The 27,936-nt window shown below is 43.9% G+C and overlaps 1 protein-coding gene across 7 annotated transcripts in view; it reads left to right on the top strand.

Annotated features, from left to right (window-relative positions):
* The window catches only part of NRP1 (neuropilin 1), a 139,345-nt gene that overhangs the window by 94,497 nt on the left and 16,912 nt on the right, over window positions 1-27,936 (top strand). For 5 of the 7 annotated variants that reach the window (XM_060293150.1, XM_030837087.3, XM_030837092.2 and 2 more), the window contains 6 exons: window positions 1,110-1,265; window positions 4,374-4,518; window positions 13,194-13,525; window positions 18,082-18,226; window positions 22,362-22,466; window positions 26,524-26,583. In XM_060293150.1, coding sequence (XP_060149133.1) covers window positions 1,110-1,265; window positions 4,374-4,518; window positions 13,194-13,525; window positions 18,082-18,226; window positions 22,362-22,466; window positions 26,524-26,583 — 943 coding nt within the window. The remainder of the gene's footprint in view (window positions 1-1,109; window positions 1,266-4,373; window positions 4,519-13,193; window positions 13,526-18,081; window positions 18,227-22,361; window positions 22,467-26,523; window positions 26,584-27,936) is intronic. The other 2 variants (XM_030837094.2, XM_030837093.3) reach the window with 1 other exon arrangement.

Below are 27,936 nucleotides of genomic sequence, written 5' to 3'. Positions count from 1 at the left end.
CACTTTTCTGAAAGCATGGAGTCCTAGGAAGTCGGAGAGGGAAGGGGTCTTCCGGGTTATCTGGTCCAACTCGTTCATTTTACAAATGAAGAACTAGAAGCCTAAAGATGAAGTGACTTGTCAGAGGCCCTATAGAGCAAACTCAAGGCAGAGCCGGTACTGGAACCTTGAGGGCCTGATCTCTGTCCTTCCCATTCACATCACAGGGCCATGGGAACAACTCAAGCCACTGCAGACCTCTGGGATGCAATCAGGGACCTCGGGCTTTGGTCACCCTCTGGTCATCACTACTGTGGTGCCCTCCAGGTGGCCCAGCTGTCAGGGGTGTGAGAAAGTCTAGTGAGGGATGAAGGTAAGGCCATTGCGCTGAGGAACATCTCCCCTGGAAACTCACCAGAGGAAGCTTGTTAAGTCCTAGCTGTTGTCCCACAGAGGCATCGTTCCTTCCCAGATTGATGCCTGGGAATCCTTCTGCCTCTCAAGCTGAACTACAAGGAGAGATACGGAAAAGGAAGAAATTTAGATGGATCAAAAATCCTAACTTTGCCCTCCTTCCCTCGACTCCATTCCAGATTATAAATCTATGGCCCGTTTCTCAACCCGCAGTACACACAAGTGCTTTCAGAGTCAGGATCGTTCTGATCCACATTCTGTTTGGAAAGGGGTAGGATGCTGCAGAGGGATGGGAAGTGGGATCATGTTAGACTCAAGTTCTAGTCCAGGCCTCTCCGTATCCAGTATGTGAGCTTATCTTGTTTGTCTTGATTTTCTATTTGTAAAATGACATCTATTAACGTGCTGTTTAGAAAGTATTGTGAATCTCTTAGAAAATACAGTAACACGATATTGAACCCAGTTTTCTCTTTTGTACCAAGGATCAAGCAATCTTGGTGGCAACGATGAGAAAGGTCTCTTTTTTGGCCATTGCCAACCTAGGGCAGCTGCTGTCTTATCGTATTGGAGGCTTTCTTGGGGGTGTTGATGCCGATGGAATTAGGGTTTGTTGATCCCAGGTGGATGAAAACTACACCATGGTACCCACAGGAAAAGATGCTCACATTCCGGATGTACAAGGATGGGCAACTGACAAGGCTGGTATTGTCTTGTAGGTAGACCTGGGCCTTCTGCGCTTTGTCACTGCTGTCGGGACACAGGGAGCTATTTCAAAGGAAACCAAGAAGAAATACTACGTCAAGACATACAGGATAGACATTAGCTCCAACGGGGAAGACTGGATCACCATCAAAGAAGGAAATAAACCTGTTGTAAGTTTCCCTTCCACCTCCCCCAGCAATCGGGTCTTTGAAGTGGATGATCAATTTTCACTTGTTTGTTTGGGAGCTTGCTGTCTTGCCTGGTTTATTTTCGCATTGATTTAAAATGAAAAGTGCAATTAGAGGTTTAAATGTGACCAAGGGGTCTCATGTTCCCAGATCCAGAAGCCAAAAGGAAATTATATGGATGTTTCCAAGAAAAGTCAATACCGGCCAAATTAAGTCAAACTCAAGAATCACTTTAAACCTCCCTCGGGGACACAGACTATGCACAGGATAAACACCGTCCTCTTAGAACCTCTGGAGTTGTTTTGTTTTGTCTTTCTGCCTGCGTTTCCTCATTCTCTTTCCTAGATTGATCCTTTCTTCCTCTCTGTAATGGGCTGGTTTTAGAAGACTCCTTTTTATCTACCCTCTGTGGCTCACAAACTAATTTACAAGTGTGTTTGGCTGCTTCTGTGCGCATGAGCAGAACTACAGGTGTCCCCTCAGATCCCACGAGCCACACGCCACCTCCTCACTACTTTGCTGTGGAGGAGGCCGCACCATGCCCTGCGCCCCGGGCACTCTGCTCTGAATATTTGGAACTGAGATGTTTTTCTCAGCCTGCTGTTTATTTGAAGTTGTACTTGCTCCGATTTACTAATCAAAAGATTTTGGAGAACTCATGCTTGCTGTCTCCCCAAAATTAAAAGCTTGCCCTGGAGGCCGAGTGAAATGCACAGAATTGGTGAGGATAGTAGCAAAGATCCAGGTAGCCTGGAATCCTGGGTTTGGGAAGAGACCAATTACCATGTCCTTGTCTCCATCTGGGGCATCCCTGGCCTTGATTTTCTCCTTCTGGGTCTGAAACTGAGAAAAGCCTCCTGGGTGTGAAGTGAGAGTCCTATAAGTACGCTTTGATTAGCTGCAAAGTCCTGGCTGTCCCTTGGGGCGGGCGGGAAGGCCGAAGACACAGGGATGCAGCTGCTCTGTGAACAGACCAGCACAAGGCGGCTGTCTAGCCCTAGAGGATGTGGAATAGATCCTCCGTCTGGGGAAGAAACACCCTCATAGTCTTCATTGGTGGAGATCTAGTGAGTAAATTTTGACCCTGAGTGTAATGACTTATTCTTGTTTTGGAGTCGTTTTTTGAAGGCATGCTTTAGTTTCAAACAAACGAAAAAACACTAATGCCAAGGACACAGCAACATACAGAAGAACCCGGAGAGAGTAGGGAGGGCTGACCCCAGCTTTCAGGCCATCTCTTTAATCAATGAGCACTGTCTCTCCAAGACACGCTTCTCAGCCGTGGTCCGCAGTGGTCCGCGTGGCCCGGATGTGGGTGTGGGGAGCACACGAGGGCCATAGGGGCATCTGACATGCACACAGCTCACTCCTGGTCCATGATCTGGGTCACCTTGGCACACAGGGGGCCTTCCAGAGTAGGAGGCAGAAAGAATAAGGGGTCAGCAAAGACCTGGCATGTGTCTGCACCCTTTCACTGAACCCGAATGAATCCCCACATCCACCCGGAGTCCAGCTCTCGTTGCCCACCTGCCTTTCACTACTTTGGGGCCTTTCAGGCACACCCCCTGCCCTGCTTTCCTCAGAGAGAGTTGGCTTACGTACCTCAGCAACAGCAGCCTTCGACCACCAGCATTCCAGCAGCCCTCTTTCTGTTGGTGGCATGTGTGTCCTTACCTGGTTTTCAGCAAATATAAAATGCCTTCAGGGTGAACCAGACTGTGGTCCCTCCCTGAGGTGGATCCACTGGCCCTTGAAACACTGGTTTGGGAAGCTCTGCTCCTTCAGGCATGTCCCCATTATTCATCGTCACACAAAAATGCTTCCACACAGATTGTTTCCGAGAGAGATTTGCTGAAGTAAGACAGAAATCTAAAGGCTGTCACAGGCTGGGATAAATTCGATATTAAATCATCTCAGGAGAGGGATCCGGCTAACAGCCGACTGAGTAAAGCATTTGACCACCTCCCCTGGAGCAGGCCTCATGGGCTAAATGGAGTAAGAACTCCAGGCTGACTCTCCTAAGCCCCTTCTCCCAGGGGAACGGTGGTCCTCCTCCTCCTCCTCCTCCTCCTCCTCCTCCTAGGACTCATCTGGGAAGGTGGGTGGGAGTCTCTGCACCTCTGATGGCCCAGGGATGCTCTAGCTACACAAGGCCTGTGACTGAGACATGGTGCTTTCACACAGCTGTCCCCACCCAGAGCTGGAGTAAAATCCAGGGGAGTGGAGGCTTTCAGTCCCATCTGAGACTGGTCGAGTGCCAGGGGGTTCCACGTGGCAGACAGTCCCCGTTCCTCAGAGATCTCACTGGAGGACACTGCCGTGGAGCCGTGCCCAGGCTGAGTGCCTCCGACAGACACTTGTGGGAAACCGGTTCGTGACTGGCACTCATTACATCTGCAGTTACATGCCTCATCTTTCTTAGAATAAAATGACTCATTTTTGAAACTAGAAACAGAAGCCCTGGGAAAACTGATTCTCCATTACATATCATTTATAACTCAGTTTTGATTTTGACCACTAACACATAATTTTACCAATAACTGAAAAAGATTAAAGTCTTTCATAAACGTCAGGGATAAGATCTTCCATCAAGAAATGAAGTTAAAAGGGAGGAAGCTCCCTGACCTCCTGCTGAACATAACCTAGAATTTTCAAAAAGTCAGACCCTACATTGAACTCAAAAAGCACTCCTTTGAGGGGTTCCTGGGAAAGTATAATAGTGAGAGTTCCCAAGAATTGTCTACAGTATTCTGTAAGTCCTTCTGATAATGTTAATAATTTTCCCACTTTTTTAGATAATAGCATAGTATTCTATAACAAATGCTATCCTTATAATAGTACCTTTGGAGGCTCTGTCCTTTCAGAAAATTGAATAGATGATTAGGACAACATTCTATATTAGACACAATTCTTTCTGATTGCCATTATTTGGAAAAATAACATGACAAATTATTAACGCTACCTCAACCACGGTAAACAGTGAGGAAATTGTAAATAATTTGACAAGCACTGGTGAAAACATATTTCTGGATTTGTTTTCAGACAATCCAAAATGTCTGCTATTAAAGGGCCCTTCCTTTTTCCATCTAGATCTTTCAGGGAAACACCAACCCCACAGATGTTGTGATTGGAGTTTTCCCCAAACCCCTGATAACTCGATTTGTCCGAATGAAACCTATGACTTGGGAAACTGGTATATCTATGAGATTTGAAGTCTATGGCTGCAAGATAACAGGTAAGATTGAAGATCACCTGGGTTTGATTTATGTAAACTTTTAAATATTGGGAGAGTCATTTGGTGTAAATGGGGTTGGTCATTTTCATTTGATAGTTAAGAGCATACGCTTTGGATTTAGACAAAAGTGAGTTCAAAGCCTCCTTGTACTACTCGCTGGCTTATTTCTTTGGGCAGTTTATGACCTTTCAAAGCCTTAGTTATCTCACCTGGAAAACAGGGTTGTTGTGATAACGGATCAGCTAGTGGATACGAAGCATTTACATAGCCTGACGTGTGGTGGGTATTTACTAAGTGGTGCTTTTCCGCTAGACGGCAAGCTCCAGGAAGGCAGGTAAAGCTCCAAGAAGGCAGGTACCTTCCCCATCATCCTCTGTCTCCTCGGTACTTGGCACACTGACTGCTACTTAGTAGATTTACAATAAATAACTGTTGCGTGAAATGTTCTTCACCTACTTTGTCTTTTTACTTTTTCTTCTAATTTACATATATATTTTTTAATTGAAACATAGTTGATTTACAATGTTATATTAGTTTGAGGTGTACATCAAAGTGATTTGATATTTTTGTAGATTATACTCCATTTAAAGTTATTACAAAAGATTGGTTATATTCCTGTGCTATATATTATATCCCTGCATCTTACTTGTTTTTGTTTTGTTTTTTAACTTTTTATTTTACACTGGAGTATATCCAGTTAACAATGTTGTGATAGTTTCAGCCAAAGCAACTCAACCATACATATACATGTATCCATTCTCCCCCAGACTCCCCTCCCATCCAGCCTGCCACTTAACAGTGAGGAGAGTTCCCTGTGCTATACAGTTAGGTCCTTGTTGCTTATCCTTTTTAAATATAGCAGTGTGTACATGTCAATTCCAAACTCCCTAACTTTCTCTTCCCTCCACCCTTCCCCGCCGGTAACCATAAGTTCATTCTCTAAGTCTGTGAGTCCGTTTCTGTTTTGTAAATACGTTCATTTGTATCATTTCTTTTTAGATCCTACATATAAGCAATATCATACAATATTTCCCTTTCTCTGTCTGACTTACCTGTCTTTTTAATTTTGAGGTCTAGAGGTGGCCTCATCAGCTGTAGCTGTTCAGGAGGAGTTTAATTTACCAGAATTTCTCCTTTTACTCACTTAACTGCCCTGACAACTTTCTCCTAGGTTTTGGCTCAATATATGTCTATCTTTTGTTGAATGAATATGCTAACATTAGAAATCAATTTGTCAGTATTTCTCGTTTTTGAGTTTGTTTCTTCTGACATTAAAAGAACTTTAAAAGTCTCTGTTAAATTTGGAACAAGTAGGTGGATTATATCCACTTGAGAGGCGAAGATGAGGTACTGGGCGATTAAGTGGCGAAAAAGATAGGCAGGTACCGAGCAGGGAGTAAAAGAAGGTCCTGTTATTCTCACTGTGTTTCTATGGCGACCAGTACTGCTCTTACTTGTCCATTGATCTTCTTGTACAACCACTCTGTATTCTGAAGTAAGTAGCAGTCACATTAGAATTCCTTTCCATTTAAGTAAATACACTGCAAATTTTTCATTAAAAAAAAAAAGTACAGTGTAACCTCCATAGTAAGCTTAAAACTTCAAAGACAGAATCGGTAACTGATTCACCAAAAAGTAATTAAAAGTGAACAATGTTTAAAGATCTGAGAACTGGGACTTCCCTGGTGGTGCAGTGGTTAAGAATCCGCCTGCCAATGCAGGGGACAGGGGTTCGAGCCCTGGTCTGGGAAGATCCCATATCTAGCAGCTAGAGAAAGCCCGAGCACAGCAACGAAGACCCAACGCAGCCAAAAATAAATAAATAAATTTATTTTTTTAAAAATCTGCGAACTATCTTTCATATAACGTTAGTATACATATTAAGGGCGTTTAACTTCGCATTGCATGAATGCCAACACTATTGTTTTTATTTTTATCCTCTTAAGTATAATTATTTTTAGAGAAGGAAACTATTGACTTTTGAAGGAAAAAAAAAGATCACCTGGGCAGTTTTCCATGAAATTACAAGCAATTTGAAAAAGAGCTAATGAAGGAGGAAAAAAAAAAAACATTTGTTTACAGTACAGTTCGTTTTGGAAAGTGAAAACTGACTTTTGATTTCTTCCCCAAATTTTATTTATTTCCATCCTAGAGACAGACTTGTTTATTGTTTTAGGATCTAAGCATTTAGAAAGTTCAAGTCCTTAGAGGCAGGAATTGGGTGGAGAAGGGCTTGGAGGGACAAAAGGGCTTTATTCCTTTATTTTTTATTTATTTTTTATTTATTTATTTTTGGCTGCGTTGGGTCTTCGTTGCTGTGCACTGGCTTTCTCTAGCTGTGGCGAGCGGGGGCTGCTCTTCATTGTGGTGCACAGAATTCTCATTGCAGTGGCTTCTCTTGTTACGGAGCACAGGCTCTAGGCACACGGGCTTCAGTAGCTGCGGCACGCAGGCTCAGTAGTTGTGGCTCGCAGGCTCTAGAGCACAGGCTCAGTAGTTGTAGCACACGGGCTTAGCTGCTCCGTGGCATGTGGGATCTTCCTGGACCAGGTGTCCCCTGCGTTGGCAGGCAGATTCTTAACCACTGCACCACCAGGGGAGTCCCACCTTGGCTTTATTCTTGATCAGCAGTTGCATGAAAGTTCTAGGTCATTTTCAGAGCATTACAAATGTGAGAGACTACCCATAAATTCATAGAAACAAGGCCATCTGAGGGCAGGGTGGAAATTGCTGGTCCATTCCTCCCACCTAATTTCACGTCACTGTACCAGAAAAAAAGAAGTAAACTTCATAAAGACTCCAAATGCGTTAGTGTGAATTCTGAATTTCTGGCTCTCCTTTTAATTAAACAAAATCCTTGTTTAAGCCTGAACTGCCCTTTCTCATTTTCACAAGGATTTTCCTGAAAGGTAATTCTAGGCATATGAGTCTTTACAGGTAAACAAGGCAAATAATTTACTGGATTTTTAAAAATAGTTAAATGACCTAGTTATCTAAACAGAGGTCTAAAATACCATGTTTTGATATTTTCACACATATTCTATTTTACAGTTACTTTAAGTAGCTAATTTTTTTCAAATTGCATACTGCTGCTGTCTTAATCACGACCCCTAATATATTTTAGACACTTCCTAGTAAGATCTTTTTAGTAAGATCGCTACAACTGCCAAATAACTGATCAAAGCAGGTTTTGGGAGAGGCCAGTGTGTCATAACGATGGTCACACAGAAAGAAGGTGTGCAGACATATCCAGGCTTTGCTCTGGGCTGTCCATTTAGTGAATGAGTGACCATGGACAAGACCCTCAGTCCCTCTTATCTCCATCTCCTTGTCAGTCAGTAGATCTCCATCTCCTTGATTCAGCTGTAATGAAGATTTAAGTGAAAGGATTTTATAACGCTTGGCTTAGAGTAAATGCTCACTAAATGGTACCCAGTAAATTAAACAGTTCATGGTACTCAATAAATTGAACCTAGAATAGGCCCCAGCAAACAGAGCCCCTAATGAGACAATGGTATCAGTGTTTTCTTCTTTTTTTTTTTGTTTTTTGGGGCTTTTGTTTGTTTGTTTGTTTGTTTGCGGTACGCGGGCCTCTCACTGTTGTGGCCTCTCACATTGTGGAGCACAGGCTCCGGACACGCAGGCTCAGCGGCCATGGCTCACGGACCTAGCCGCTCCGCGGCATGTGGGATCTTCCCGGACTGGGACATGAACCCGTGTCCCCTGCATCGGCAGGCGGACTCTCAACCACTGCGCCACCAGGGAAGCCCTCCGTGTTTTCTTCTTAATTACCAGAGTAGATAATTTTCATCTTTTAGAGGCCATGGTCCCCTCCGTGGAGACCAATGAAAGAAATACAAGACTGCAGGTTCACTGGGGGTCTGGAAGATGCATGAAAGCCGGAGCCATGTTTATCTTCTTTTCCTTGCGTCCTGTGTGCCTGGAACAAAATACGTGCCCAGTACACTTATTTCTTTAATGAATGAATGAACTGCAGTTTTATCCATTTCTTACGATAAACAAGTGACTGGATTGCAAAATTTTACCCTTTCCGCTTGAGTGGGCAAGCCCCAACTCAATCTGGATTTTTTTAAAAGAAACTGTTGAATTAAAAGTTACCATGAGAACACATCACTTGAATCCAAAGTCTCCAGAGCCCACAAGTTTTAAACCAATTTTTCCATTCAGAAATTATTTTTTAGAAATACAGCAATCCTGGAATAACCAGAGGATACAATGGTGGGTCACCATATAGAGAGATAAGGAAAACAAAATTGGAGCAAACCGTTCTACTTTGTAGGTAATTGACAAAGGAGCATTTTCATTATTTTGACAAGGTAGGCTTCATCATTTTGGCAAAGCTGGAAACTGGTGAAAATGCCCTTGCTGTCTGAGAACACACCACAAACGCTGTTGACTTTTTCGTTAACCAGAAGTTAATTAACTGCGGCTTCTGCACAGGTCAGCGTGTTCCTGTGTTGATCAGAGTTTGCAGGGATGATCTCAGGCCCTACAACATCCAGAGGTACCTTCTGAGTCATCGAGGGAAGATTAAATTATGCTCATTCAGCTTCACCCATCAAATGCAGTTATTACCTCCTCATTCCTTGAAAACTGGTTAACTATTTGGTTTACCAGTATATCTGTTTTCACGTTAAAGCTCAGTTCAGAGATTCTACTGGAAAATAACATCAATGAAAATAACCACTGCCAGAGGGGAAAGGAGTTGCGGGGGTGGGGGGTTGAAAAGGGTGAAGGAAATTCAGAGGTACAAACCTCCAGGTGTAAAATGAATAAGCCACAGCGATGTAATGTACAGTATAAGGAATATGGCTAATAATATGGTAAAAACTTTGTACGGGGACAGATGGTTACTGGACTTATGGTGATCGTTTCATAATATATGCAGATGTCAGATCACTATGTAGTCTACCTGAAATTAATGTAATGTTGTACATCAACTATATTTCAATAAAAAAAGAAAAGAACCACCTAATTCCCCATCACAGAACTCATTTCTCCCTCCCATCTAGGATTGGTTTTAAGGTTTCTAAACAGGGTTGCCAAGTGAAATACAGAATGTCTAGTTCAATTTGATGCAGATAAATGCATAACTTTTTAGTATAAGTTAGGTCCCATGCAATACTGGGGACAAACTTATACTAAAAAATTATTTGCTGTTTATTTGAAATTCTGATTTAGTTTGGCAGCCTGTTTCTTGTGTTGTTGTTTTTGTTAGATTATTTGTTCGTTAAATCTAGCAACACTATTTCCAAAGGATCTGAGATGGAGCCAGGCTAATCAGGGCACATCTGAGCTAGCCTACTGTGGACGAACAGAGCTAGATCCTAGCAGCTTATGCAAACCTTGAATTGTTAGTGGAACCTTTCTCCTAATCGTGGCTGAAAGTGAGTCACTGGTTTTCAGTCAAAGGCAAATCAAGGTGCCTCTTCCTTGATCTTGGATGAGGCCGACTTGCAGAAGGAATGCCCTTCTGACTGCACGAGGGCCATGTTGGCAGGATGTGGGCTGGTATCACAAGGCTTGTGGATGCGAGGACTGTGCCCCAGCCAGCTCTGCACTAGAGAAGGGACATTCTTCCGGTAAAGGTTCTGCCCTCCTTACAGTATTCAAGTTAACTGTGTTTTTCTCCAAGTGGTAACATCTGGTATATATTACCAGCTAAACATTTTCTTTGCAAAAGCTGGTTTTGAACCGGACAGGTGTGACCACAGTGACCGAAAATGTGACTTCTATTTTTAACACTATAACTTCCAGAGACCCTCAGTAAAATCTTTTTTGTCAATCTTTTTATAATCCCCATTGAATTTATTCTTGGTTTCCAGATCCCAGCCTGGAGCAAACACTGTGGCTGAATTACAGGAAAGGGTACTTGGGGAAAATGACAACTGCCTTTTATTGTGTTAATAAGCTGATTCATTCAACAAATATTTGCAGAGTAAATACCAAGAATAAAGGGCACAAGGAGTCATAGAAAAGTTTTTAATATGACTTGGTTCACTCCCTCAGAGAACTTAAAACCTGGGGAGGCAAGTAGCAACCCGAAGAACTGAATATGGCCAGTATACATGAGACATGCAGGTGGAGAGCTAGGAAGAGCCCCAGAGAAGGAAAACCATGTCTAGTTGGAGAGATCAGAAAAATTGAATATATAAGGTAAAATTTGAAAACAGGTCAAGATTTTAAGATAGTGGGAAGGACAAAATGATGGGGAATTCTTTAGTGGAGGGAACAGAATGAGAGAAAGCCCCCAACTACTACCACCACCGAGGTGAGGGAGCCTTCATGGAGGAGGGGCCTTGCAAGGCCATGGTATGGAAGACCTGGCACACTGGGTTGAAAGTACGTGCATAATTTGTAGGTGAGCAGGCACCGAATTTTTTTTTTTTTTTTTTTTTGTGGTACGCGGGCCTCTCACTGTCGTGGCCTCTCCCGTTGCAGAGCACAGGCTCCAGACACGCAGGCTCAGCGGCCATGGCTCACGGGCCCAGCCGCTCCGCGGCATGTCGGATCTTCCCGGACCGGGGCACGAACCCGTGTCCCCTGCATTGGCAGGCGGACTCTCAACCACTGTGCCACCAGGGAAACCCTGCACCGAATTTTTGAGTAAAGAAATGGCATGATCTGAACTGCACAACTCAGGTGGAAAGTATCTGAATAATTCATTCTTAAGGGTCAGCTGGTAACACGGACACAGCCTAATAGTATTAGAAACATGCCTCTCACGATGGTTACATTTTAGGCTGAATTTTGATTTATGCAGAATGGAGTTGTTTCAAAGAAAAACAGATTCTCCTTCCTGGCATGTCCTCAATGGAGATGTACAATTTTGCAAAGAGAATAATTGAAGTGTTGAACATTTTGTTATTAACCCACCAATCAATTAATCAGTGATGGGTACTCTCCTGCTCAGAAGCTCCTTGGGCTGCTATAGAAGATATAGAAAGATCTATGATGCCATTCATTGCCTTTGAGGAATTTCTAATCTGGTTCTGAACACAGGACTCCCAATCTTAAAACATGGAGAGAACGGCTTAATGCTAAACTCTGTGCTGCTTCCTGTATGGTAGTCATATTTCTGAGAAGGGAGGGTTCAGGATAAAGGATAGAGTCATTTGAGAAGTTTTCAGGAAGAGCCTTAAGCTGGGTTTGAAAGTCTGGGCAGAACTCACCTCTGTCAACAGGAGGATGAGGGGGCAGCAGGAACATTTTGAACAAAGGCAATGATGAGAATTCTCTCTATGGTATGTGGGAAGAAAATGGATTACTGTCAGTAATAGGAAATAAAATTAGATACCTAGGAGGAAGCCAAAATGAGGGTGTTGAAAAACCAGATCGAGACTTTTTATAGTGTCCCATAAATAATGGAGAGCCATGAAAATTTTTCAAAGATCTCTCTTTTTTTTATTGTGGTCAAATGTACATAACATAGTTTACCATTCTAACCATTTTTAAGGATACAATTTAGTTGCTTCAGTAATCACATTATTGTGTAACCATCACCACAATTCATCTTCAGAACTTTTCATTATCCCAAACTGAAACTCTATACCCATGAAACACTAACTCTCCACTCCCCTCCCCCCAGCTTCTGGAACCCACCATTCTACTTTATGTCCTTTTGAATTTGACTCTTCTAGGTACCTCATATCAGTGGAATCATGCAGTATTTGTCCTTTTGTGTCTGGCTTATTTTCCTTAGCAACGGAAGATTTTTGAACATAAGAGTGACATTACAAAAAATTATGAAAAGCGACGCGGGTGTTGTTGATTCAAAACTGGGGCTTGAGAGGGTAGTCAGCAGACCACTTGGCATGTAGCCATGGTATCAAGACGATGCCAAAAGAAATGAAGATCGCAACACTTTTTTTTTTAACAAAAATATGACAGGATTTGGTAGCAGAACAGGAATGGAAAACGGAAAACGGAAAGACAAGATGACTAGGCAGGAGCTAGCTGATTGGTGGTGATTCCACCCATTAAAGTGCAGAGTTGGATAAAGGGATTTGGTGTCGAGGGGAAAGGACTGTTTCTGTTTGGACTTGGGACATCTGAGTTGACAGTGGGATCGTGCAAAGTTCTCGTGCAGTTTAGAAACGGGGGTGGGGAGGACACCTGGGGGGAGGATGGGCCCCTCCTTCAACGCTCAATCCAAAGGTTTCCCCCACCCCCGGGAGGGGGCCCTCCTACCTCTTCAAGCTGAGCCGAGCACTTTCTTTCTCTTCACCACCTCATCATCTTCTTTTTGCTTTTGTCTTGGCAACTTTCCTGCTGTTGGAATTATTGGTTTACACATCTCCAGCCCCGCATGAACTGAACCTCCATTGGGCAGGGCCTGTACTTGATCTAGAGATAACTTCCGGATACCAAAGGGACCGAACGTCAATACTTTGACCTTAAACTTAGAAGAACTCAAAAAGGGAAGAAATGAATGTTCTTATCAAAGATTTTCTTTACCGGACTGTGAGTGTAGGGCAGGGAGTGTAGAAAAGAGGAACGGGGAAGCTCTGGTTTAATGTCAGATGATCCAGACATTTGCAAATCTACATGAATGCGTACAGACCATGATTTTATTCAATATGTTGGATTCTCTTTCTAAGCATGGAGACTTCTAGAAAATCATTTTACATCGCCTATTCCGTTCCCCTCTCTAGATTATCCTTGCTCTGGAATGTTGGGTATGGTGTCCGGACTTATTTCCGACTCCCAGATCACAGCATCCAACCAAGGGGACAGGAACTGGATGCCTGAAAATATCCGCCTGGTGACCAGCCGCTCGGGCTGGGCACTGCCGCCCGCCCCGCACCCGTACGTGAACGAGTGGCTTCAGGTGGACCTGGCGGAGGAGAAGATTGTGCGGGGCGTCATCATTCAGGGGGGCAAACACCGGGAGAACAAGGTGTTCATGAGGAAATTCAAGATCGGGTACAGCAACAACGGCTCGGACTGGAAGATGGTCATGGACGACAGCAAGCGCAAGGCCAAGGTGAGGCCCGGGCGGGGGCGGCGCCGGGAGGGGGCGGGGCGGCGCCGGGAGTGGGGGGCGGTGCCGGGAGGGGGCCCTGCCTCACGGCCTTGACTTGAATCAAGGACCCCGGCTTCTTCCTGTGGAAGAGCTGCTTCTCATTTCCTGAAAGCCGTGGGATCTGCGGGGGCGAGTGATGGAGACAGTAAGATTCTAGGGGAGACAGGAATTCCACGGCTGAGAATCGCGTCGCCGGTCACCTTTCTCTCCCATAGGGAACAGCAGGTGGCTCAGGGGACCGGGAGGTCGTGAGGGTGGGTCCAGGGGGCCACTGCGGTAGGAATTCAGAATCTCTCTGCAGACTCTAATCCTTCCATGAGCACCCGCCCCCAGGGCCCTTCTGTCACGCATCCCTTAAGTGTATTTTTACATTTAAAAAATTTTTTTTTATTGAATGAAAAACTCTTTAAATTCTGTAGTGCTTTACAATTTTCAAAAGTTTCATAATTGTGCTGAAATACACATAACAGAAAATTTGCCATCTTAACCTTTTTAAGTGTACAGTTCAGTAGGGTTAAGTACATTCACGCTGGTGTGCAAGCCCACCTCCAGAACTTCCTCATCTTGCAAAACAAACTCCACCCCCCATTAAACAATATTTTCACCCCCTCTCCCCCAGCCCCTGACAACCACCATTCCACTTTCTGTTTCTATGCATTTGACTACTCCGGGAGCCTCATGTAAGTGGAATCAGACAATATTTAGCCTTATTTTACTTGGGATGATGTCCTCAAGGGTCATCCATGTCGTAACCTGGGTCCGAATTTCATTCCTTTTTAAAGCTGAATAATATTCTATCGTATGTACAGACCACATGTTGGGTATCTATCCATCCACTGACGGACACTTTCATTGCTTCTAACTCTTGGCCATCATGAATAATGCTTATGTCTATTTCTTATACGTTGGAACCTTTCAAAAAGCAGTTGGCCCTTGAGGATCTAGTGAAAAAGAAATATTCCAACCTTCACCAGAACACGTGGCATGATTTTTTTTTTTTAACGCAACAGGTATTCTTTAGTGATTATGTTTTTCTAAGGCTCTTGGTTAAATATATGTGCATTTCCTGAGCACAGAACACCAACTAGGAAAGGACACCCTGAGTATGCTGCATGGCCTAGAAACTGATTTCAGATTAAAATAAGGAAGAGCCCCCAGAAGTTCAGTTCTGCATGCAGAACTATATGTGGGTTCTGTATTCAACTGATGATACTTCTCACGCCTAGCACAATTGGCCTTTCGGTCCCAGTCTTTCCGTCCCTGCTTTGCCAAGGACCTACTCCTTTTATGAAAAGATTTTAGCTCATTAGAGGGAATGGGAGTGTGGGAATATGGCTTCATACAGTCACTGGGGCCAAAGGCTTTGCAGACAATAAACAAAGCCGGGCCACGCAGCCAGCTCCCACTCGGCCCAGATGTGGAGGCTCTGCAGAGACTGTCCCTACGGCTGCACTCCGCACCAGTGGGCGGGCCACCAAGAGGGATGATGCTGTTGGAAATGTAAGAATTCCTCTCCCATCTCATCCCCAGTTAACTTGTGGTTTCTAAAACATTTCCAGTGTCGTGGGTTTTTTTTTAATCTATGTGCAGCTACTCTCTTGCTTGTGTCCATTTCATTTTCCCCTTTTATGTCTACCCCTCTTGTTTTGGTAGAAGAAAAAGTAAAATAAACATCAGAAACTGGAGTTCCCCTAAGAGGCGATCTTTTCTGAGGAGTTGTGAGCCCTGTGGCTTTAGCACCAAGTGTGAATATGCTGCAAATCAACAACTTCCCGGAGCCACTGTCGCACGGCAGTGTGAGCTGTTGTGACACTTTATTCAACATTCGGTTTCTAAGAGGGAAAGGAGACAAATTGCCATAGGCTCTGGATGGGATGCGTCTTATGCTTCCTGGCCTTTAGTATCCAATCCACTCGTCTGCGATCAAGTCTAAAGCTATCACTCCCTTTGTAGGACATCGCATATAGCATTCACAAGAAGCCAGCACACAGCTTTCAATTTTAACGAAAAACTCCATTCAAGATTGGTTGAATGTGTTAGATTTTTTTCCTAAAACATTTCATCCATCATTATCATGTTCTTATGTATTTAAACCATAAAAGTTTCTAAATTGTTTACATGGCATCTGGTCTCTGATTCCTAACATGTCCTTCCCCTGGAATAAAATCTTCAAGATGAAAAAGGAAACTGGTTAAACCTTCCATTTAGGAGCAGTATTTATTTCTAAATTGCACAAAGATAGTTAAAACATACTATATTTTAACTTGCAAATGAAGATTACCTGCTTAGGATGCCAAGTACCTTTTACGTACGGTAAAGGGAGCACACTGTTTTGTGTTCTAAAACAGCACTTTGATGGATTTAAAATCCTCTACGCCCTCACCTTACTTCCTACCCTTAAATAGTGCATGATGGACAAGGGACCCCAGAGTCTTTGAATCAACTAGACTTTTCAGGGGCAAATAGATCTAAATACTCCAAGCCCTCTTCTTCTAAAGCATGATTAGTGAAAGGACACAAAGACATTTTGTAAACAATCCTATGTTAGCAAACTTAGCCCAATTCCATACGGCCCTTCCTTGCTAATATTCTGCCCAGTTCATCACTGACAACGTTTATAATGTATTTACATTGTGCTAATTCTTTGCTCAAGGTAAAAGTAGGAGAAAAGCCTGGGACTCCGTAGATATAAGTGCTTTTCTCCTGAGAATGTTGGAGCTATGTTAACGTACACAGAACTTGCATGTGTAGTAATACTATTTTTACTATAATTAGTATCTTACTGAGAACACTTCATTGGGCCTGACGTTATACGTCAGATTCTCCATTAATGGCAGCAACTGCAGTTCTGTCAAGAATGCAGAGGCCCCCGGTAGTGAATTTACTCTTGAAAATGATAAAAGGAAACTTTAATTGAGAGAGGTGGGTCTGTATTAGCCCTGTGCTTCTAGATTCCTGGAAGATTTTCTGAGTTGGAAAAGGTCAATTAATTTACTTCTAGAACTCAGAAAAAACCTCTAGTTATGTCACAACCTTCCCAATCTAGCTTCTCTTACTTGTGTCACCCATTTGGCCTAGATATTTCCACCACCGAATGATGGCATCTTTGGCTGGTTTGTGATGTTTTGACCCAGGTATTGGGCAGGGTTCCCACTCCTGTTGGATATGGCCACCCACTCAATATGATCTACCAGATTTGGAAGCCCAAATCATAATCCGTTGAAAGAAAAAGCAATGAAACTGAATGTGTGGCCATGGGAATAGACCTCAGTGTCCTAGACTTCAGTGTTGTCATCTATTAAAATGAGGAAATCAGACTAGATTGTTTCTAAGGGCAGTGTGGTGAAGGACGCCAGATAAGACTGGTAGGTCTGAATCCCAAGGTCATGGCAAATTACTTGACCCCTCTGTGCCTTGCCTGTAAAAGAAGGGCAATAATAGAACCTACCTCTTGGAGTTGTCTTGAGGATTAACTGAGTGAATACATTGTAAGCACATGGAACAATGCCTTGCACGAGTAAACATCACATGATGCTTGATATATAAAAGGATACTCCCAGTGATAAGGCAGTTTGATTTGTCTAATCCCCTCCCTTCTTGCCATTCTGGACAGAGTTAGGAATGATGTTGGGAGAAGAGGATACAGAGAGGCTTATCCATTTCTTAAAAGAGAAAACAAACCTAGCCATTGCTCTATTTTCTTATGATTCCACTCAAGGATTTTGACCTTCCTGTCACTGTAAAAAGGAAAACAGAATAATCCAGTGGCAGCAGGGCAATAACGGCCGGGCTCCTGAACGTGTCACAGTGATGTCGAGTTAGGAATGCTCTTCACCAAGAGGTGCCAACTCACTGCAGTGCAACCAGGCATCAGAACATCGCTTAGCGGTCAGGACCCTGTCACTTTCCTGAGATGAGAAAGTCTTTTATCTACAAATGCCTCCAGCTGGTGGTACTGCTTAAGTCAACAGCAGTTCCAATGGATTGGAATAACCCAAGTTCTTGGTTACAGAGAGCTTGAAGTACGTGAAATTTACTATCTCCTCCTCCAGGAATGGAATTCCTCGCTCTTCTAGAGGACGGAGTTTTAGCAAAACCAGGACCCATTCATTTAAGAGAATGTGACAGGAGTTGTTATTGGAAATGTGGTGTCTGTTACAAGCTCTGAAAAATGGCAGGCCCCCTTCCTGAGTTTTCTTCCTCCACTTTTTCAAGGAAGTGGTAAAAGTGTCACTTCTCCCAGGCACATCAGACTGTCATTTAAAAATGTGTCTCATTAAATCCTCAGCTTCTGGTCTAGCCTCAGTGTATCCTCCAGAGTTTCTAAGAAACGACATCTGTCACTTCTTAGAGAAGGTTTGATTGTTTTTTCCCTTCTCATTTAGGAAAGGAATGTCAGCCGTTTACGAACTAGTAGAATGAGGCCCATTTCTCTGCCCTGCTAAGAGTCCTAAAGGAAGGACTTTTCTGCTGAAAGGGAGGTTTTGTTAATACCTGGTGTTCTTCATACTTCACAGTCTTTTGAAGGCAACAACAACTATGACACACCTGAGCTACGGACATTTCCACCCCTTTCCACACGATTCATCAGGATCTACCCCGAGAGAGCCACTCACGGTGGACTAGGGCTACGGATGGAGCTGCTGGGCTGTGAGGTGGAAGGTAAGCACGATTTCCAGAGCCCGCCCTGGTTCCCCAGATGTTTTAGTTCCTTCATCATGCACTTATGCCCCTGACGGTGCTGCTGCAAATTGCCCCATTTCTCCTGGGCGATCCTGTGTCTCCTGTGCCTGCTGGTCCGTAAGGCTCATCACCTGACGCCCTGCACGACTTATTCAGCAAATACGCTACTGACCCTCATTTCTCCCTGTTTCAACAGGAAGACTTGTAGACAAGCAGCCTTCTCCTGTCCCTAAGTGCACTCTGCATCATTCCCAGATCTTCCCCTAGTCCTTTGTCTACCCCCTTGGGATTAGTTTATCTTCTCATTTGACAATGTTTACTGAGTACAAGTTCTTCCCCAGACACAAAGGGGGCACCAGGAACACAAAGGTCTGTAGGACGTGGACCTTACACTCAAGTAGTTCAGCATGGATGGAGGAGGTAGACCAACACACCAGCACTTGCTGCCCCTGGGCTTTGCCCCTAGAAACCGGGCCCATCCTTCAGGACTTGGCCCCGTGCCCTGTCTTCCATAACAGTGCCTTCACATCCTAATTTTTTGTAGGTTGTTTCCATAACGCTCCTCAGATTCTGTGGGGTTGTCTTCTTTGACTTTTTTTTAAAATGATGTATTGTGAAATTCACATAACATAAAATCCTCCATTTTGTTTTTTAAATTATTTTATTTTTATTTTATTTATTTATTTATTTGCGGTACGCGGGCTTCTCACTGCGGTGGCCTCTCCCACTGCGGAGCACAGGCTCCGGACGCGCAGGCTCAGCAGCCATGGCTCACAGGCCCAGCCGCTCCGCGGCATGTGGGATCCTCCCGGAACGGGGCACGAACCCGTGTCCCCTGCATCGGCAGGCGGACTCTCAACCACTGTGCCACCAGGGAAGCCCTTAATTATTTTATTCTATTTTGTTGTCGTTGTTGTATTTTGGCCGCACCTCGTGGCATGTAGGATGGTCCCTGACCAGGGATCAAACCCAGGCCCCCGCAGTGAAAGCTCCGAATCCTAACCACTAGGCCACCAGGGAATTCCCTAAAATCCACCACTTTAAAGTAAACAATTCAGTGGCATTTAGTACATTGACAATTATTTATGCAACCAACACCTCTATCTAGTTCCAAAACGTTTCCATCGCTCCGAAGTGAAACCCCCTACCCATTAAGCAGTCCCCCTCCCTCAACCCCGGCGACCACAGATTCCATGACCTTCTTAGTGTTGTTCAGAGGTCCGTGTCTGGTCCAAGTTGGCATCTGCAGTGTTGACTACCATCCCATACTAGCAGGAAGCAGCATTTGACGGGCTGAAACATCAAGACGTTATCTTGGATGAATTTTTGTTGGTTTTTTTGTTTTGTTTTGTTTTGGCTTGGTTTTGGGGTTTTTTTGGCCACGCTGTGAGGCTTTAGGGATCTTAGTTCCCCGACCAGGGATTGAATCCGCACCCCCTGCAGTGGAAGCACAGAGCCCTAACCATTAAACCACCAGGGAAGTCCCCTGCATGAATTTCTTAGGCTGCTGCAGAGAAACGAAACTTTACATGAGATAATATATATAATGTACAGTGAGGTCTGTTTAAAGATAGACTTAGGTTATCATAGGAAGGTCATATCAAGGACAAATTCACTTCTCACACTGACCTCAGAACTGCACTCTCCTCTGCATTTTTTCACATAATGAATGAGATGAATGTTTGAAAAAATATGATGGTTGCGTAGTGTACTATTTAATGCTTTTGTGCATTGGAATTCCCATCTGCCTTCAATTTGGGCATAAACGAGTAACCTTATACCAACTTTTTCATCCCCAGAAAGGTCTTTCTCTAGGTTAGTGCAAAGAATGGCTATTGTTGGTACCCAGATGTTAATCCGTTGAGCATATGCTCAGAGTTGTTTGGAAGGATGCCTCTTAAATATCACCTTCTTGGGATTTCATAATTATTTGTGTTTTGAGCTACCCAAATATAATTACATTCCTGAGCACATTAAATATCATAAAACATTTCTTACACACTAAAGAATCTTAAGCTATAAATCACCATCCTAGTGAATAATTCATAGCTGCTTTCCTATGTGTTTATCGAAAAGCAGGCCATTATCGCCGATTCTTTATTAGGTAGTTGTTTCCATATCTGTAGTTATGTCCCAGGACCTCTGAATCATCTAGTCACTGTCAACAGAGACCAAGAATGACCATGTGCCAGGACTTTGGCAAAGATGCCAAGAAAAAGAAGGGATGGGCAGACTGAACCACCTGCAGACACATTCGTTCAGTGTGCTGAGCAATGTGGTTGCCTGGAAAAGGGCGTCTGCTGCTCCGATGCAGGACTTTAGCCCCAATTCTGGGAAGCGACATTGATTTAGAAGGTGGAATGAATGGATGGTTGAAAAGACTGAGCCTGGTGGCAGTTTGCCAGTGTCAACTCTGTGGTGAGGTAGCAATGGTGGTGAAGGGGTTTGCTGCAGATGTTTGCAGGCACTCACCGAGGTGGGGAAGTTGCCCCAAGCCACACGAGGAGCCAGCACCCAGGGAAAGTGTTGTCAAAGCTGTTTAACACAGTTGGTGAAAGGGAGTGTTTTTCTTCTCCCTTAAAACGATTAATAGGCCCTTATTAAATACTGACTTTGTACCTTGTGCTACAGGAGATACCCAAAGATAGAGAAAGAGGGTGATGTGCAGCCCAGCCATCTCGGAGTCTCCATCTTATTTGGGGCTAGCTCTTATGTTTAAGAAACAGTTAGAGAACCACAGAAGATAAAAGATTTTCAAGTAGTAAAACTGGGACATCACTTTTTACTTTTTTCAATTTAATCCCCGTACTACCCTGGTCCACTTCCAGTGCAAAACTCCTCCTTTTTAAATACCATAAGGAATGTGGAAAAACCAGCAAGATGAATAGAGAGTTTGAAAGTGGCACGTTACCAAGAGCAAAGGCAGCTTAGCAAAGGCAAGCATCTGGATTGCCAAAGAGGATTCTATTGATTCAGTGTTAGCAATAAGCAGAACCCAGAATACGTGTGTATGCATTTTACAGAGTCTAGTTTGTACCCCTAAACGGTGTGAACATTACCTGTACGTGGCGATTTCCTAATTATTATTGGTGTGTGTTTGGGGCAGTTGAGGAAGTTGAAACTAGCTATGTTTCTACATTTATTATAACTCTGCTCAGGCCTTTAGCACAATAACAAACAGGGTCAAATTTTTATTGAGAAAGCAGCAGTTACCAGCACATTCCAATTGGCCAGAAGCTGTTAGAGAACAGGCCCCCACTCCCAGCATCTTGTCTGGTTTTCAGACATCAAGAGAACTGTCCATTATCTCAAGTCATGTAAAGTGAAATGTAATGCCGAAAACTGTAAGATATTAAACAGATTGCAAAAATGAGTAACAGGCTGGAAAAGAAAAATAGACGGAACTAAATTTAAAGAACTTCAAAAGCAGTCTTTGATTAATGTTGGCTACTTTTCAACTACAAACTCAAAGCTATGGGAATACCTGCCAGCAGTGGAATGTAGTCCTCTGGGAGTTAAGGTAAAAGGACCCCAGGGAACTCCCAGACACCTGCCTGGGCTCACAATCTGAGAAGCTTACTTAGAGGGAAATGGAGTTGCTCTTTAAAAAATAAAGAAATAAAGAACAATATTGTACTAAAAATGAATGCTGAGACTCACTTTTGGGGAAAATTTTACAAGATAAACTTAGTAAATACCAAGAATATAAAGGAATTCTTGACAAGTCAGTCCTCTAGCACCTTGAAAATAAAAGGAAAAACAGTTCAAGCCAAATCTCTATCATCAAAGTTCCCAACTTCAGGGTCATGAATAAATAACCAGTGAGAATACAAGAACTTTACAGAAAAAGGATGTGTATGTAGATAACAATGTATAAAATGCTAAGGCAGCCAATTCTACGAAGGAGATACAGATCAAATACCAAAACAAAGCAGTCCCCAACGCATTCTGCAAACTCTGAGTATATTTCGCTCCTGAAAGAGAGGCAAACCACACTCCCGGTCTTCTAACCACAGATTAGAGTTTTCTGCAAAAGCATTAGCAGGATCAACAGCCGGGGGCTGGAGAATACATTTCAGAGGTGTGAGAAAATAATCTTTGGATCTTGTTTCAGCACCTACAGCTGGACCGACCACTCCCAATGGGAACCTGGTAGATGAATGTGATGACGACCAGGCCAACTGCCACAGCGGAACAGGTGATGACTTCCAGCTCACAGGTGCAGAAACCATCTTCATCCCATTGCTGTACCATCTCAGTTCATGTTGTAGTCGAGACCCGCTAATTAACGTCTGTTTGTGTTTTCGGAAATCCTCACGGCGGCGGCAGGCGGGAGGAAGCCTTGCCAAAACACGTGCATCTTCATTTCCTCATGTTGTCGTGTAAACAAATTGTCCTTCACAGCCACAGCCATTCGAGCGATAATGTTAGCCATTTTCAGAGCCAAAGGCTAGGATTGTCTTCATCGGATAAGAATTCCTCCATGGCTAAATATAACATAAACTGATTCTCATCTTTGACCTCCACCCCCTTCCGAGATAACATGTGCGCCACCCGTACATAACCACACGCTGGAGAACGTTTCTTTTCAGTTTCTAACCGGGATCAAATTTTTTGAGTGGATCCTTTAACCAACTAATTAATGAAATCAAGCTTATATTTGAAATGCAGCTTTGAAGCTAGGATTTTGCGAATCATGTTACATTAGAATTTACAAGGGCAGAATTTGTTGTTATTTGACATCACCACTAGCAGATAGATCAGGGATGGTGTGTGCCACGTGCCTCACAAACTTATTTAGAGGATTACTCCATGATATTCTAAAACTCTAAAAGCTAGAAAGTGACCTTCTCTTCTACTTGGACTGGCAGAGGAAACATTAAGCAAGTGGGGAAATGGGACGCCACCATTTGGAAACTGGCCAAAGCACTAGAATTATCACCCTATTGCTGCCAAAGGTACCATGGGGCCTTTACTGCTACCCAGATCAAAACACAGTTTCTTACAGCATCTGACTCTCATTTTACATTAAACACGAGCCCGTGGATGCAGGTCTGTATTTTTACCCAAAAGGGATTCAGGAGAGCCCACGTAATTCATTTTCATGGGCGAAACTGAAGACGTTACCATGTAACTTCACAATAGTGCCACGTTATTAGCTAACGCATTAATGTAAAATGTGGAAGGAAATGTCCCAGATTTCCAATTACTTCAAAAGCTCTCTTCTGAAGGAGGAAGACTGCTCTGCACCCTGAGATGGAATAAGGGGTAAAATCTAGCTCAGAAGTTTAGTACCATGAACTGAGTTTACATTTAAATCCTACCTCCTAAGGTTCTCTGCCTCCAAATTTCCAGGATAATTGCTTACAGTCGAATGGCCAATAAATGTCACGTGGCTATGGGCTTTTGAAAACAAATCTTGTATATAAGTAGTTGCAAGCCACAAAAATTACTCTAATTAATGCAGAGGGCTTTTCTTTGTAAGATGTCAAGCTCCAGCTAAAAAGCTTATACGGCTGATGTTAAAACAGAGTACCAGTCTGGTGAAACAGGTCCTGCAGAACCTTCCCAAGGTCGCCTGTGAACACTCTGCAAACCTCAGGCTTTTTGCAAACCCGGTCACACGTCCCATCCGTAGTGAAAATCCTCATATAAAGGAACGTCTGCCGTCATCACAGACTCCCCTGTTCAATTACCCTCTTGAGGAGAGGTTCTTTCCTTTATAAACCCTAAAGTGGTCAGTTAATATTGATTAGAGACAAAGCCTCAGATTTATTCCTTGTGTCAGAACAACCAACCTTCTCATTTGTGCATTGGCTCATGACTGAATCAATTGAAACCTAAGCCTTTGAATGAAATAGGGTGAGTCTGTTAGCCTGGAGCAAATTGTGTATGGCCCCGAGTTGCAAACCACAGAAAATGGGTCATTTTGACTGGAAACACTGACAGTCCTTTATAAGTACAAGGCGATAGTTTATCTACAGCATTTAAAATCATTTATTGGGTAGATAGAAAAAAATCCATTCTAGTTTTTTGGGTTTTTTTTTTTACATATTACCCTGGCGAAAAAAGTCATTTTCTCAGGCCAGCACGTTTGTTTCAATAATTTGATCTATACGTGCATATATTAAGAACTTCCGGGGGTGCTGCGAAGGCTCACTCTGTTGCCCCAACAAGAAGAGGTGATCTAAGAAGACATCCTCATGCTTTGTATTCATTTACTGCATGACGGCCCATTTTTCCTTTTTTAAAAGCTTATTTTGCTCTATGAAGCTCTGTGTTAGTCTTTTCTGAAGAAGGGCGGGCTGACATTTGCCGGCGTTTGCAAGCAGCCCAGCCTGCCCCTACCTAACCCACTATCTTTTCACAGGTGAGCATCTCACCTCCTGGGCTCACACACAAGTCTGTACCCTCCTTGCTCTTTCTGTCACAGCTGCAAACTTTGAACGTTCAGTGTCCAAAACCAAATGAAAAGTATTCTCCCTTTCACCCTGATGGTTGGCAGCATGGAAATTGGGATCAATGCTCTCTTAAGGTTCGGTTCCTTAACAGAGATGATGTCACTTTAATGTCTTCTCCTGGGGGGGTGGCCTATTTGAATATAGGGGGAAATAAGTATTTAGCAAAATGCTCATTACCTATAAACAACACTGAATTCCAGGTGAACTGTACCAAATGCATGGAAATGAGGAGAGGTTTTGCTCTCCCTTGCTTGCTTGTCAGGGTGAAAATTCACCCTTGAAGTTACTCATTTGCAAATGCCTTTGATGTCATTAGATAATACAGTTGGCTTCAAAGGCACCAGGAGGCCAAATTTCACATTGGATCTGTGTGTCCCCAACAGCGGAATTTGGCTCCCAACCTCTAACACAACTGACAGTGCATATCTGTTTTTAAAAGTGAAGTTTCACCTTGAGTCTTTCTCCTTTAAGACCACTGGGAACGGAATGCTAATGTGTCTGGCCTCCCTCCAATTCTGCCATTATAGATTCACCTTCTTAACCCATAATATATGTAATGGCTTCTCCTAGCGCCTGCCTCATTGAGGCCGTGCACACGTGAGACCACTTATCCAGCATATTTACTGGGCCAGCAGGGGTACCACGACTTGGTGCTACAGTGGACTAGCTCAGAAATCTTCAGGCCATTTCAAGAGCTCAGTTTTACGGCTCTCTGATTCATGATCCGGGTGATTTCTCACCCATGGGAGCTGCAGGATAGGACTAGGCCTCGGCCAGAATAGAGATGACTACAGTCTCTATTGAATGACACTACTGGGAGGTGTACAATGGCACCTCAGAGCCACCTCCAAACTTTCCACGATGGGCATGAGCCCCCCATGCCCTTACCCTGAGTCTACCCAGGACTTTATCTCTCGGGAAAGCAAATAGATGCTCTCGACCATGATCTGCAAGGCAGGCACACATATGGAGAAATGGCTTTCGCAAGCACCAAAGTAATAAACAGCAAACCAGTTTTTCAAGAAGCGTTCAGGTGATGCTTGTGGTTGGGCAACTTGAAGAACGGGACTTTAAAACAGAAGTCTCATGACGAAGGGCGGAAAATGGCTGAGCTAAGATACCCAAGCTAAGAGGGTAAATCTAAGTTTCCACTGGTCCCCAGACCACGAATTCCAAGTCGACCCGGGCTGACTGAAGTTGATGGCATTCAGGGTGTTGTTTGTGCAGCCTTCCAGCTCCTCGGGACTGTGAAGAAATGTGTCCCTCCGCCCCTTCCCCTTTTCCTGCAGCTTCTCCGAACTGCATACTGGGCGGAATTATTTGTCCTTGGGAAAAACAAACAACCGCAGCCGCAAAAGAAAGGAGGAATTACTGCCATCTGCTTTAAAACTTCAGTTTTTAAAATAGATTGTGGGGACCAGCCTTGCAACTCCCCCCAAGACACACATCTGAAACCTTGGGAAACTATTTGAAGCTTAGAGGTCTAGGTCAAGTTTAATACTTAAGTCACTAAGGACCTTGGGCGGCCTTTGCTTTTCACTCTTGCAATTGTGAGCGTCGTCGATTAGTCTGGGAGTCAGGGAATGCCCTTGGAAGGAAGTCTGGAACTCTCCATACTGCCTAGATGCTTTATGAATAAATGTATTGTGGTGAACAAAATTTAAGACATTTGCTATAGCTGGAATTAAAGGAAGAATTATCTGAGGGAACTGCTAGCCTCTAACAGATGTATGTAAGCATACAGCATTCTCTACTAAATATTACCTACAATGCTGCCTTTTTCTCATCTCATATGTTACTGTTTCTGTGTTTCAGGTGGTACCACTGTGCTGACCACAGAAAAGCCAACCGTGATAGACAGCACTATACAATCAGGTATCAAATACCAAAGAGAAAATGTGGTAGATTTCACATATGCCTGTTCTTTCCCACAAAATAGCACATCGCTACGGTTCTCAGTTTCCGTTTCCCTCAAAGTCCTAGCAGAGATGCCACCAGCATCTGGTCCCCAAGCATGAGCCATAAACACTGCTTTCCTTTCATCCACATGTATATGCAGCAGGGAGCAACATTTCCTTCCCCATCAGTCATTGCCAAATGGTGACAATCCCCGCTCTCAGCGGAAGGAACCGAGGAACATACTTTGTTTAAACGCAGCACATCTAGGACACGGACTGTGTTTGCAAACTCAGGAGAAGGAAGTCTCCCAGGCAGCAGCCTGACTATTTATTTTCATCGCCACTCAGCAAATCGGAGACAGGCGAAGTTTGTCAGTTTTGTCTGCCACAGAGTTGGCAGGTTTACAGCCGCATTTCCAGTGGGTGCGCCGCGAGATGGGGTGCAGGAAACCAGGGCTAGCAGTGCGCCCGGAGAGGCGCGCCCTCGGGAAGGGCACCTCTGCATCCTTTTATTAATAGAGGCCCTGTGATGACTTTTAGAGCCTCTGGTTTGCTGTTGATCAGGGCCCAGCCACAGGGGTAAGGTGGTCTCCCCCTCACTCTCTTTTGTATTCTGTTGGTATTTTTTGAAAATCTTCCCCACAGACACACACCAGGGGAAACTGTCCGTATAAGCAATCAGAAGTTTTACATACTTTAAAGTTAATCATTAGAGTGAGGTGAACAGGTCAGCTCACCAGCTTCTCCCATTTCCTCTACTGAAGCCCGCAGCCTTGGCCTCCACGGTCACTTCTTAATGGGGCATGTGGTGTGCATCACTGTTTCCTCAACAGCAGACCCTCCGCAGCCAGCAGAAAACAGAAAGGACTGCTCTGATTAGCATGCTTCCTTAAAGGGTGCTGTCACTCTTGACCCAATTAACCAGCAAAACAAACTTCCCTTTAGCTGATCTTAACCCCAGGTTTCCCCATGGTGGGCTCAGGGTGACACACTCCCTGCTACCACTCAGCTCAGACACCCCCAAATACCGAAGATGAAACTGAAGAATAGTGTTCAGCTAAATTCCAACAGCCAGCTGGGAGTCCCATCCACACCTTTTCAGGTTATAAAACGTAGCCTTGGGGGATTGGCTGGCTGCCCCTGCCTCCTGGATGGGGCTCTTGCTCTCCTCCCATCTTCCCTGATAGGAAATTCCTGGTTTCCCACTCAGCCCCATCAGGGCGGTTTTTATGGGGTAACTTCCTTGCAGGTTCTTTATGACCCTCTGTCACAGGGAAGAGGGGTAAGGTGAACAAGTGACGTTCTAATAATGTAACAAACATTTTAACTG

This window comes from Globicephala melas, chromosome 2 (genome assembly GCF_963455315.2).
Source record: "Globicephala melas chromosome 2, mGloMel1.2, whole genome shotgun sequence".
Taxonomy (NCBI): Eukaryota; Metazoa; Chordata; class Mammalia; order Artiodactyla; family Delphinidae; genus Globicephala; species Globicephala melas.
The sequence above is the reverse complement of the archived record's forward strand: the minus strand, read 5'-3'. Positions and strand labels throughout refer to the sequence as shown.